This window comes from Vombatus ursinus, unplaced genomic scaffold (assembly GCF_900497805.2).
Source record: "Vombatus ursinus unplaced genomic scaffold, bare-nosed wombat genome assembly UNPS02014772.1, whole genome shotgun sequence".
In the NCBI taxonomy this organism is placed as follows: Eukaryota; Metazoa; Chordata; class Mammalia; order Diprotodontia; family Vombatidae; genus Vombatus; species Vombatus ursinus.
The window spans coordinates 35,558,759-35,571,965 of record NW_020954550.1 but is presented as its reverse complement, the minus strand read 5'-3'; the positions used below and the strand labels follow the sequence as shown (position 1 = coordinate 35,571,965).

Here is a 13,207-nt window from a genome sequence, read left to right as displayed (position 1 = left end):
AGAAAAAAATAACCATTCGAAACATTTTACCTACCCGTATTTCCATATTTGGTATACAAAGTACCCCAATTAGAGACTGGATCCCAGAGTTGCCAGGCTTACATAAACTGATTATACCTGTTTAAGAAAAATAAAGTAGAAACATTAATATCCATTGCAATCAAATTCTTCAATGAATAAGTAGCATCTGTAACAATTTGGCTATAACCAGAATTTAAAATATTTTAAATATCATTCTAGTATAAATTATATAAATTAATTATATATTTATAATTATATAAATTATAGAATTGTTTGATTTATATTTCTCTTACTATTATTGATGTGGAACATTTTTTTCACGTGGCTGTAAATACGCATTTCTGTTGGGGAATGACTATTTGTCGTACATATTGTTTATGTATCACTTATCAACCCCTTATCAAAGGAATGTGAAACAAACATTTTTTTCCCCCAGCCAAAGACAAGGTTTATTAGAACATCCGTCATACTGGGCAGACTCTTACGGAGTCTGCATGTTAGTGAGTTATTGTAAGATTGTAAGAATCTGAGCAGTGGCTAGATTTTAAGAATCTAAGCCTAGATGCCACTTTCAATAGCCCAAAGATACTTAGTATTAATGCTATCTGGAACTTGAATGAGAAAATTAAGCTCAGCACCTGTATTTAAAGGGTGAAGAAAATGAAGTCTTTATAAGTACAAAATAACTTTATGAGCACAACTAACAATTTTTGAAGGGAGTTATATGCAAAAAGAAGATTCTAATATATGATAAGGAAACTTTAAGTCAAATGTATAAGAGAGAGTGAAGGAACTTACCTGCCCATGATCGGAATGTTGCTACTATTCCCATTTTACTAGCTAGGAACCGTGCTTCTCGGTCTTCTCTATTAAGAAACAGAATATTTAGGAATCAAAGTGGTGAAAATGGTAAAGTTTAAAGCTTTTGAGTACTACAAATAGAAATATATTCTGGGGGGTATCCAGACTTTTGATTTCACTGGTCTCCTCTGCAGGTTCATTTTCCATGTTGTACTCCCTATATGAACAGTACTTAAGAGTCTGTTCCGAACTCTCCCCTCTTTTTTCTAGGTGATTTCATCAACTCCCACTGATTCACCTATCATCTATATGCCAATTATCATCTAATGCCAAACTCTAAAAGCCCAGCCCTCACATCTCGCTCGAGACTCATTTCTGTAACACCACCTGCCTGGATATCTCACAGGCATCTCAAACTCAACATACATAAACTCACCTCTTTCTCTTCATTTCCCTATTCCTGTTGAGCATACCACCATTCTTCTGGTTATCCAGGTTCTCTACTTAGGGATTATTCTCAACTCTTTTTTCTCCTTCTCCCTTCATATCTAATCAGTTGCCAAGTCTTACTGATTCTACTTTTTAACATCTCTTCCACCTATCACTTTTTCTCTCCACATAATCATCCTATTCCTCAACCCTTATCACTCCCTATCTAGAATTCATAGCTTCCTAATATGTATTTCTGCAGTCTCAACCCACTCAAATCTACCCTCATAGTGAAATGCTCTTTTACCTCACCTCTACCATTTGAACCTGACAGCTCTACTCCAAACACAATTCAAGTGCTGCTTGCTCCAAAAAGAGGTATTCCCCAGTTATCAGTGAATTTTCACCCTTTCACTGCTTATTATGCATATATTCTGCATTTATCTGTGAACATGTTGCATCCCCCTAGCAATACATAAGTGCTCTGATGGTGATGACTTTTTCATTTTTGTATTTCTATCCCATGAACTTGCTTGAAAAGAAACTCATTATGAGAAAACTAACTCATTCTCATCCTTAAAGAGTTACCCAGGGCACTGAGAGGTTAAGGGACTTGTTGAGGTCACACTGGGTGATTGTTACTTTCTACAGGAAATCTTACCTGGTCCCCTGGCACCTTTCCCACAAGGTGACTTCACATCTGCTTTGTACTGTCCTACATATGTGAATGTTTCCCTTGATAGAATTTAAGCTCCTTAAGGACAGGGGCTATTTCACTTCTGTCTTTGTATTCCCAGGGTCTAACAGTTCCCTGCACATAGTAGGTACATAATAAATGCCTGCTGATTAAGGGAGGTATTTGAACCCAAGTCTTCCTGACTTGGAACAAGCATTTACTCTGTTAAAGCAATCTCCATTTGCTTTCCCAACCCTGGTGTTTTCTTTCCCTTACTCTAATACCTTTAATTTTTAGAATAAGTTATAAAAATCAAATATTATAAAATTATCCCCATTCTATCCCACACATTTATCAATAAAAAAATGAAACTAAGATTTACAATTCCTGAAGCTTTAATGCTCTTTGAGATCTAACATTTGAATGAAATCTTAATAATAAGCTCATGTTACATTATGATTGAAAACAAACATTTCAGTTAAACAAAGAATATAGAGTCATTATCTCTCCTTTAATTTTCAGGAGAGTCAAAGAAGACTGCTGACAATATGAACTTTGAAAATTAAAAAAGAAAATAAGTAGCATACTGTAAATTTTCAACTAATAGGAAACATCTGGCACTTACTTGAGCTGTCCTTCTGCTGTGTCTGGATTATGCCTGTAGTGAAAATCTGTATATGGTGCTAAGATTCTCTAAAAATAAAGAATAGTACTTGTTATGACCATATTATCTTTATAATAAACTGAATTTATTTTCACTTCCCTCCAATTTTATTCCAAGAGAATTTAAGTATTTAAGCCAGGTAATAATAAGTAAAAACCACTGGTAAACAAAGAGTAATCCTGGGGGGAAAGTTTAGTTTAATTTTAAAAAAAGTTTTAAAATAGGACTTCTTTTCATTTAAGTAAGAACACAAAACATAGGTAGCAAAATTCAAGACAGGCTGAACAAAGAGAGATACATAAAATGAATGTATATGTCAATCAAGTTTGTGCCTATCAAAATTCAAAACACAGCTTCTACGGAAAGAAAAGGAGATCAGTGTTTTGGATAAAACGGTTGAATGTGTCAGTAACTGATTTATTATGATTATTAAGACCACTGATTTAGAGACAGAAGGGACATTCATGGTCACCTAAGTCCAATAATTTCACTTTGCAGATGAGAAAACTGAGGCCCAGTTAAATAAAAATAACAGAGACAGGTGTTGAACTCAGGTCTTCTCATTCAGATAATAAATAGCACTCATTCCACTTAGCACACTGTTCACATGTAATGAAAGAAGTGAAGTTTTGTAAATGCTGAGGATCATCTATGTGTTAGGATAAATAACACTGGCTTGATACTAGCTACAACTGTGATGAGTAATGAGAGTTCCCCATCTACTCATTTTTATTTCCATGTTTTCCCCTCACTTTGGGAGGGGGTGAATTTATTACTTTCTTCCTGATTATCATTCTTCTCTGCTTCAGTTTCAGAAGGTCTCATTAACCCCGCCCCCGCCCTCTCAAGAAAAAGTATAAGCAAATATGTCCAAACGTTAAGGTCTACTGTGAACTTTAACACATTGGTAACCTGTAGCCTCATTGTGTGCAAATAACTAAATAGTTTACTACCTCTCCAAATTCAAAATTAGCATCTTGTTCTAAATAAGATAAAAAAAAATTCACTTGTAAAACATCACAGATTCTAGTTTACACCCATAAGATTCCTTTAAACAGTGAATGTACAATTTGCTCTTAAGGAGAATGCTGTAATTAAGCAATTAGAGTATTAGGTTGGGAGTCAGTGGGCATCGGGTTCAAATACTGGTTCTGCCACTTCCTCTATGTGGGAAAATGACCAAGTCACTAACCTCTCTAGGTCTCTGTTTCTCTATTTATAAAATGAAGGAGTTAGACTGATGACCTACAATGTCCTTTCCAGATCTAAATCTATGATCTTATAATCCTATTAATTCATGACATAAGCTAACTTCAGTTTCATACTCAAAGATCAAAACACACAAAGACACCTAGTATCCATACCCAATTAACAAACTTAATATAGCCATAACATTAAACTAATCCAAGAATATTCTCATACATAAAGCCCTTCATTGGGGCTAGGGATCACCAATGGTTATTTGAAAAATGACATCACTGCTTTATCACTTTAATCACCCTTCACTAATCACTTAGTCTCCCTTTGATTGTGCCCCCAATTTAAAGCAAAGAATCTAGGATATAGTAAATGATAAAAATGTGTATACACACAAATAACCATCATAGTCTACTTTCTCTCACCTTTGCTTTCACCTTATATGCCTGAACTTATCTCTTCTTAGGATTTTGATTAAGTTCTCCACACAATTAACCTCACTATTTCAGATGAACTGGGAGAAAGCCTAACTGAATTAATAAAAAATATCAATTACAGATAATAAAAAATAAACTGCTTTAGTGACTAACAAAGGATTTCACAGTGGAGGTCTTCTTAGTCTGCCTTACTGAATTTATAAATGGAATTAGTCCTTTCTTTCACAGAAAGAGCAATGGTAACTTTCAGATCAACATAAGATGAATAATCATAAATTCTTAATCAGTGAAGCCAAAATGAATGAGGTTTAACTATACAATAAATATTACTGAGTTGAGTGTATTAAACTGATATTGTGCTGTGAGAATTTTCAAATAAAAAACTTAAATGTATAAAACTGAAAAAAGGAAAAAACATCTACCTCTAACTCTACATCTGCTCGTACATACTGCCGAGTCTTTGGATGATTCAGAAGGTGCAAAACTGTAGTAATAAGGGCCTCATTTATTCGGCTTAATTGGCAATCAATCACATTTTTTAGGATGGTACTTAGTCCACCTCGGAGAGCCACCACCTCTGGATTCTGAAGTGCTACAGGAAAAGAAATAAAATTTTTAAATAAAAGAAAGAATAAATTGTACTAGGAAAAATCTCTCTAAGTATATAAATAATAAAAAGGTAATTATGCTTATACTGAGTATGTAACAAGATGGGTGATTTAAAAACAAAGACCTTTTTGCTCAGTGATGCTAAAGCGGATTGCAGATAAATTTAAAGATAATGTGAAACTTGTAAATTATAATTTAATATTCAATAATGAAATTAATATTCACGTGAGACAGCAAAAGATACTTTCAGACAAAAATGGCAATTATTTTCCTTCAATACATGATTTAAAATTTAATAAATCATTACATAGGAGGGGTGACTATAAAGTAATGTTAGTGATTTAACATACCAGAGACCTTACAAATCAAAGAATTTTGTCCCCTTCAAAGTAATTACCTTGGAAGACTATACATTTATTCCAATGCTGCAGGCCACTGCTCAAAACATTTTTAATTCCTCTTTTGGAAATGCCTTCAGAGCCTTCATCACATTCTTTTGAATATTTTCAATGGTGACAAAATTTTCATCCTTTTAGGGTGGATTTGATTTTTGGAAACAGCCAAGAATCACTTGGAGCCATGTCTGGTAAATAAGGTGGGTGGATTAAGCTGAGGAATACTATTTTGGGGTCAAAATCTTTTTCATAGGAAATTCACTATAAATCATAATATAGTCATAGTGAAGAAGCCAATCACTGAGCCACAATTCACTCCTTATACATTACAAAGAATTTTTGAAAAGTTTCAACATTTCTATATGAAATTTTTAATGACTGATGTGGAATAAATTCTACATGAACAATAATATCTGTCTCAAGAACTTTCCAATATGTAATTCTGTTTGTGCTAGGCCACATTATATTAGCCCTTCCATTTTCCTGTCAAATTCCATAGTATGAACATATTTGTAGACAGAGGGAGTAAAAATTATTCAAGGAAAGAAGGCTTAATCAAATACTTGCACAGAAGGTAGAAAGCTTTTAGAAGAATGGCAGCTGCTTAATTCTTATTCTGAGAGGTTCATAAGGGCAGGAGGGAAATAGGAAAAAGAAAAATCCACCTTGTTTTGAATTTCAGTTTAAGCTGGGCAAGCATGGCATTAGGATGCATAGTTCAGGGAAAATTCCTCAAAAAAGGTGAAAATTTGGTTGCTTCTAGTTCTAAAAACTTAAGGAAGTCACCAAGCCTCAGCAATGCTTAGTCATCAATATGATTTTTAACAGAAAAAGAAATAGAGTCTAATGTACAAGATAAGCATTAAATTGGACCTGTAGGAGTACTATAAAACATTCAACTGACAAAGCATTAAAGGATCACAGATCTAGGGCTAGAAGGGACCACTGAGTCTGCCCAACCCCCTCTTTTTATGGTTGAGGAAACTGAGACCCAGCAAGGTTTGAATTTAAGTCATCTGACTCCAGAACCAATGCTCTTTCTACTATACCTCACAGCCTCCTGAGGCATACTTCAGAAGAAATAGCATACAAGTAAATATTAAATAATACCATTTAGCATTTATATTTTATTTCAAAAGGATTTCATATACCTTATCTCATTTTATCTTCACAAGAACTCTGTGATGGAGGCAGGATGGTATAATCTACCTTTTTTTTTATTGAGGAAACCTGGACTGAGAAGTTACAACTTGCCCCAGGTGATACAGCTAGTTTAGTAACAATAACCAGGACTAAAACCTAAATACGTCGGTCTTCTGCCTGAGATGACATTACCTCTTAAAAAGTGATCAATGGGGAGAAAATTTGGAACCCAAAGTTTTAAAAACACATGTTTAAAAAAAATGTTTTCACACGCAACTGGGAAATAAGAAATACAGGAAATGGGGTACAGAAATCCATCCTGCCCTACAGGAAAATTGAAGGGGAAGGGGATAAGAGAAGGGGGGGGGAGAGATAGAAGGGAAGGCAGACTAGGGGAAGGGGTATTCAGGATGCATGCCATCTTGGGGTGGGGGAAGAGGCGAGATGGGGTGAAAATTTGGAACTCAAAATCTTCTGGAAGTAAATGTCGAAAACAAAAAAATAAATAAAAATTACCATAATTTAAAAAAAAAGTGATCAACGGCAAATAATTCCTACTGGGTAAGAGAGTTAATATTTTGAACTTTATTTCTAAAAATTATTTCTGTGACTTGATCACCAAACTTTCCTTACAATGATAAGAAAATGTGGTACATCATTCCTCTCCTTCTTTAAATATTAAGACTGAGTCACAAGTGACTGGCTACCAAAAAAGGAAGTGCTCAAAAAAAGTGGTGCTGAGGTTTACAGGAGCTTACTTGACAGTGAAATAACTATAAAAAATAAATAAGGCAAATGATTCTGGATATAAGCCTAACAGAACATAATCATCCATTTGTGAAAGTGGGCAGAATGAATATTTCCATTTAGTATATCTGATTGTGATATAGCATCATAGGACACACTTCTAACATATGGAAAGGCTATACTAATGGAAGAAATATATAGCAATGCAAAAAACTAAATTCTTCATTTATGGCTATAATTTGTTGATAGTCTTGGGTCTCAGGAAAATTGGCGATTTCCCCAGTAGATTTTGATCCTTTGTTTCTGGGAGATATCTGATCAGCAGTTATTAATTTCCTTCAAAAAGAGTTATTTTCCTTAAAAGATAAAGTGTGTTCAATCTTGCAGTGTTTGTTATCTTCCAAATTGAATGGCACAATCTTCCAAGAAATTTTCCTTGTATCCTGACGTAAGTGTGAATCTCTTTCTTCACTGAAATTTAACTCTTCAGCTATCATTCTCACAGTTTAATCCTCAGTTTGAATAAGTCTTTTCTTGGGCTTTTTTAACATTTTCATTTAATTCTGTGGGTTAACTGATGACCAAGTCAGGCATTATTACTGATATCTTCACTACCTTCTTTGATTATTTTGAGTGAGTCAGGAACTCTTGATCTTTATCTTACATCCAGTAAGCTTTTAAAAAAATGTTAAATGTCTTACAGTTTTAACTTCATACAAAATTTTACATTAATTCTTTGCTCTAAATAATTAGCACTCATTTTTATGTTGACTTTCACCACCAGGCAGCTCAAAACCAATGGATTTTTGAAATGCTATTACTTCAAATCAAACATAAGTACCTGCAAGATAATTATTTTTTTTTCTTGCTTCCACTAGTAATACTATAAGCTATCTTCATTACTTTATAGTCACCCTTCATAAGGCAATGGAAAGTACTAGCAATTTTTTCTGTTTCTTTAAATCTTACTTTTGTAAGGAGTATTATTTTCTGTTTCCTACTTTATCAATTTATGGGTATATTAAGCATAATTAATTTATTCTTTTAATGTAATGGCCAACTGAGTGTTCATCATCAAACTACAAGTCAACAGAATTTATCTAATATTGAAATTAGATAGAGTCTGGATATATTTATCAGTATCATATTTCACAAAGAATAACTGATTTATTGAAGAGTGACTATTCCATTTCATCTATCACAGGCTCTTACCATTCTTTTATGTATATTACGGCAATGACTAAAGAATTTACTTTTTTAAACGAGTAAGAAATATAAAACATTTTAAAAAGCATTACACTTTTATTCTGTTTGTATATAACTCTTACCTAGTTCACAGATAATGGCAATACATGCCCGAACCATTCTATCTCTTTCCTGAAGGCCATCATTTCCAACAGCTATCAATGAGTTGGCAACAGAGCTGGGAAATAGGGAAGCATTCACAGTGATCATCTGTAAAGAGGATGGAGTCAGAAAAGGGAGTTAATTCCTTCATTATTAATATATTTTAAGATTTAAATAATATATTCAGTTCCTGGTACAATACTTCAAAGGTGCATATTAAGAATATGCTTATGTCCTGCTCTGTCTCAAACATGGACTTTAAAAAAGGATAAAAATGGTAACCAGTGAATGTTTTAACAATATATAACTGAACAGAATCTTTTCCTCACAGAAACTGTCTCGATTTTTTACTTCAAATATCATCTCTTTGTATCAAAAAGAATTTCTTAAGTACCTACTATATGCCTGGCACTATGTTAGGCTTAAGTATGTATGCATATATAATGTTTATTTATATAAATATTATTCATATATGTGCTACAGTAAGATATTTTCCATGGTTAAGCATTTAAGGGTAACTATAATATTATACTGAGTATATTGTTATACAGCAAAAAATTCCCTTAACATAGGCTCACAGGACTTACAGCTAAGGTTTCCTTAGAGACAAGTTAATCTAACACTCTCATTTTTTAATAGATGAGGAAATCAAAGCCAGGGCAGGTAAACTTACTCAAGGTTATACAAATCAGGCAGTTCTGGTGGTTCCTCTTTTTCCTCTTACCCACTAAAAGCTGCCTCCTCTTATTTTTGCCTTTTCTCATTATTAACTGGTCTCTTTCCACAAATTCAACTACCAGGCAGCATACAACATAATTTTTTTCTTAACCACATTTACTACCTGCTGGACATTTCCTCTCACCTTGAATACAACATGAATAAATACGTACTTCCTGCCAACCCCAAACCAAATCCCCAATCCCCTCTTGGCTTCCCCATTTTTTGTTAATGAGACAACCATCCTCACTATTATCCAAGCTTGAAACCTTGCTTTGACATCCCCCTCCTTCCCTAGTTGGACTGACATTCAATCAGGTGCCAAGGTGTATTGATTCTTATTCCATATTTCTTAAAACCATGTCCTACTATGTTTCTACTGCCAAGACCTTAATTCAAGCTTTTTGGTTTTTTTTTTAAATCTCTTTTCTGGACTATTTCAGTAGTCTTCAAACTGGATACTGATAAAGTTTGTTCTCATGCAATCTATTTTACAAATTACTGCCAAAATATTTTCTTAAAATAGATCTCTGACTAAAAACCAACATAAGACCAGAGCTGATGTAACCTGGTTACATTAGAGTGCAGCAGCTCAAAAAACTTCTGTGCTTCTCTTTCTGCCGCACATATCAATCTTTGTCCTTCATGACTTTCTATCTCACACTCTATCTTTATTCTAATGTCTTAAGATTCCTACCCCATTCCCTTCCTCTTCCACATCAGAGAAACTTACTAAATATTCCTCAATCCCCCTCCACCCCCCACCGTTAGATTATAAGCTCCTTGACAGGAAGGACTTTTTTTGCCTCTTTTGCCTGGAGCTTAGCACAGTGCCTGGCACCTTGTATGCACTTAATAAATGTTTACTGATTGACCACTACACTCACAGAAAGCTCTGTTCTCCACTCTTTACTGCTTCTAGTTCCTCAGGCTTCCAACCACACCAAGCCACTCTGCTGAAATGCTGTTCTACAAAGGTCAACTAAGACTTCTTAAATGCTAAATCTAATAACTCTCAGTCTTCATCTTTCTTTTTTTTTTATTTTTATTTTTGTTTTTAGGCAATTGGGGTTAAGCGACTTGCCCAGGGTCACACAGCTAATAAGTGTCTGAGGCTAGATTTGAACTCAGGTCCTCCAGACTTCAGGGCTGGTGCTCTATCCACTGCGCCACCTAGCTGCCCCGTCTTCATCTTTCTTGTACCCCTTGAACTTCCTCTACTCCTAGATATGCTCTCCTTTCGGGCTTCAGTGGCACTGTATTCTTATCATATCTGTCTGAAAATGCAGTCTCCTTTGCTGCTCCTTCAAGGCTCTCTCCTGAACCCTTTCACTTCTCTCTCTACATTCTCTCCCTTAATGATCTCATCTGTGCCAATATAGATGGTCCTCAAATTCGGCCCTCATCCCTCATCTCTCTCTTCAACTCTAGCCCATAGTAATCAATTGCTTGTAAAACATGGCCATCTGTTCTCTAGATTTTTTTAATCTTGGTATCGCCTCACTTTCCTCTCTCCATAATCCTGTACCTACCATTGGTCAATTCAAATGTAACTGCCCTTTACCTTGTGTCTTTGCTCCCCTGTACAGCTGTTCTTCTTGCTCTAACAATTCTCAACCCTGACTTACCCCTACCGTCTGTTCTCTCTGCTCTTATTTGTGTGAACAAATGGACCTCAAACTCAACATGCCCAAAATGGAACTCATTATTTTCCCCACCTAAACCAATCCCTTCCCTCCAAAACTTTTTCTTAGTGTCAAAGGCACCACAATCTTCCTAGTAACCCATAGCTGAAAACTTAGAATCATCCTTGATTCTTCCTGCTCTCTTAACAACAATATCCTGTCAGTTGTTCTACTGCTACAAAATATTTCACACTTCTCCATCTCCTGTTATAACCTTGTATTTGGTCTCTCTACTTTCAGTCTCACCTCTTCAAAGCATTCTAAACAGAGCTGCCAAAATAATCTGCCTTGGGCATAGATTTGATCATGTTACGCCTCAATTAAAAAACTTTCAGTGGTTTCCTATTCCCTCTTGGCTCTAATTCACTTCTCCAGCATGACAGGTACAATTTTTACACTGTCATAAAAATATAATGATTCGATCAGTACAGGGAGAAGGTAGGAGGGGAAAAGTTGGCACAGCACTACGATCCCAACAATGTAGTGGGTAGCCTCCTCCTGTCTAATTCTAGTACCAGAAAAAACTACTTCAACAAAAGAGGTAGAACTAAAAATGTACCAACACTAATTCACTTTTGGTGGAGTTGTGAACTGATCCAACTATTCTGGAGAGCAATTTGGAATTATACCCAAAGGGATATATGAAACTGTGCATACCTATTGATCCAGCGATAACACTACTAGGTCTGTATCCCAAAGAGATCAAAAAAAGGGAAAAGAACCTATTTGTACAAAAATATTTATAGCAGCTTTTTGTAGTGGCAAAGAAATAGAACTGAGGGGATAAGCATCAATTGGGGAATGGCTGAATAAGTTGTGGTATATAATTGTAATGGAATATTATTCTGCTATAAGAAATGACAAGCAGGATGATTTTAGAAAACCTGGGAAAGACTTACATGAATTGATACAGAGTGAAGTGAGAAGAAACAGGAGAACATTGTACACAGTAACAGCAATATCGTACAATGAACAACTGTGAATGACTTGGCTGTTCTCAAAAACACAATGATCCGAGACATTCCCAAAGGATTCATGATGAAAAATGCTATCTCCCTCTACACAGAAATTGGTGGAGCCTGAATATAGACTGAAGCATACTATTTTCCACTTCTTTCTTTTTTTTGTTTTGTTCGAGTTTTCTTCCACAAAATGACTAATGTAGAAATGTTTTATATAACTGCACATGTATAATGTATCAGATTGCCTACCACATTGGGGGGGGGAAAGGGAAAGAGGGACAGAATTTGGAACTCAAAACTTAAAAAAAAAAACAAAAAAAACCACAACAAATGTTAAAAATTGTTTTTACACATGACTAGGGAAAAAATAAAACATTATTTTAAAAAATTCTGTATCAAAAAAAAGAGGGAATGATATGAATTTAGATAGATTAAAAGATAAATTTCTGATTTAGACTTATGATCTCATTAATGTTTTAGTAATAGAAATTATATTAAAGAAATTTATTTATTACTTAAAAATGCACTGTAGAATTAATAAGCATTTAAATAAGGAAGCAGTGATTATACTTGCTACCTTCATCAAAAATGGAGAGGAATAATAATCTCCCATCTGCTCTATGTTTTATATAAGAAATATATAAGATATGATATGGACTGCTTTTGTTTTTCTATGTATCCCCAAAGTTTAGCACAGTGCCTAGTACATAGTAAATGCTTAATAAATATTTTATGATAGAAAAAAAATGCAACAAAACAGTTTGCATACCTTTCTGACTAATCGAAGTGCCTGCGTCCTCTCTACCTCGTTGCTCTGTTGTATGTCAATGCACCTATGCAAGATATTAATTAATAAGTAAAATTCTGATTGGACAGCATTTTCAGATAGCTGATCACTATAAAACACAATGTCAATATAGTATTTACTAAAAAGAAAAGGATATAATTTTTTGTTACTAAACTTTTACATACCAAGGAATATTTTTTAAATGTTTAATTGGTTAATATTTATATTTCTTAATGAAAAATACTCATAATGAAATATCTATTTTCTTCTGAAAAAAATAAGAAAGAGACAAACACCATTGCATAGAATTCACAGAACCACTGAATCACATACATGTCAACAAAAATAGTTGTGCAGTGAAATCAGGTAAGTGTTAACAAAAACTTTTCTAACCTGGCCCAATTTCATGGTCATTGAATGCTAACTCTCAAACATTCTGGAGAACAAAAAAATCACTTCATTTCCCTGAAGTAGTTTACTTCTGAATATTAATGTGGACCAAGTTTAACAGAAAGGAGTATATAAATTCTGGCCATTAGAAATGCCTAAACCCTATGTGATGCAAACTGCAGAGTTTTAATTATATCTAC

At 34.4% G+C, this 13,207-nt stretch overlaps 1 protein-coding gene across 6 annotated transcripts in view; it reads right to left on the bottom strand.

The window, feature by feature from the left end:
- RICTOR (RPTOR independent companion of MTOR complex 2) overlaps window positions 1-13,207 on the bottom strand; it is a 130,556-nt gene that overhangs the window by 56,766 nt on the left and 60,583 nt on the right. For 5 of the 6 annotated variants that reach the window (XM_027863345.1, XM_027863346.1, XM_027863348.1 and 2 more), the window contains exons 6-11: window positions 12,600-12,663; window positions 8,448-8,574; window positions 4,648-4,817; window positions 2,553-2,620; window positions 820-887; window positions 35-117 (exon numbers count right to left, since the gene is read on the bottom strand). In XM_027863345.1, coding sequence (XP_027719146.1) covers window positions 35-117; window positions 820-887; window positions 2,553-2,620; window positions 4,648-4,817; window positions 8,448-8,574; window positions 12,600-12,663 — 580 coding nt within the window. Of the gene's footprint in view, window positions 1-34; window positions 118-819; window positions 888-2,552; window positions 2,621-4,647; window positions 4,818-5,231; window positions 5,302-8,447; window positions 8,575-12,599; window positions 12,664-13,207 lie in introns of those variants that run through there. The other variant, XM_027863350.1, reaches the window with a different exon arrangement.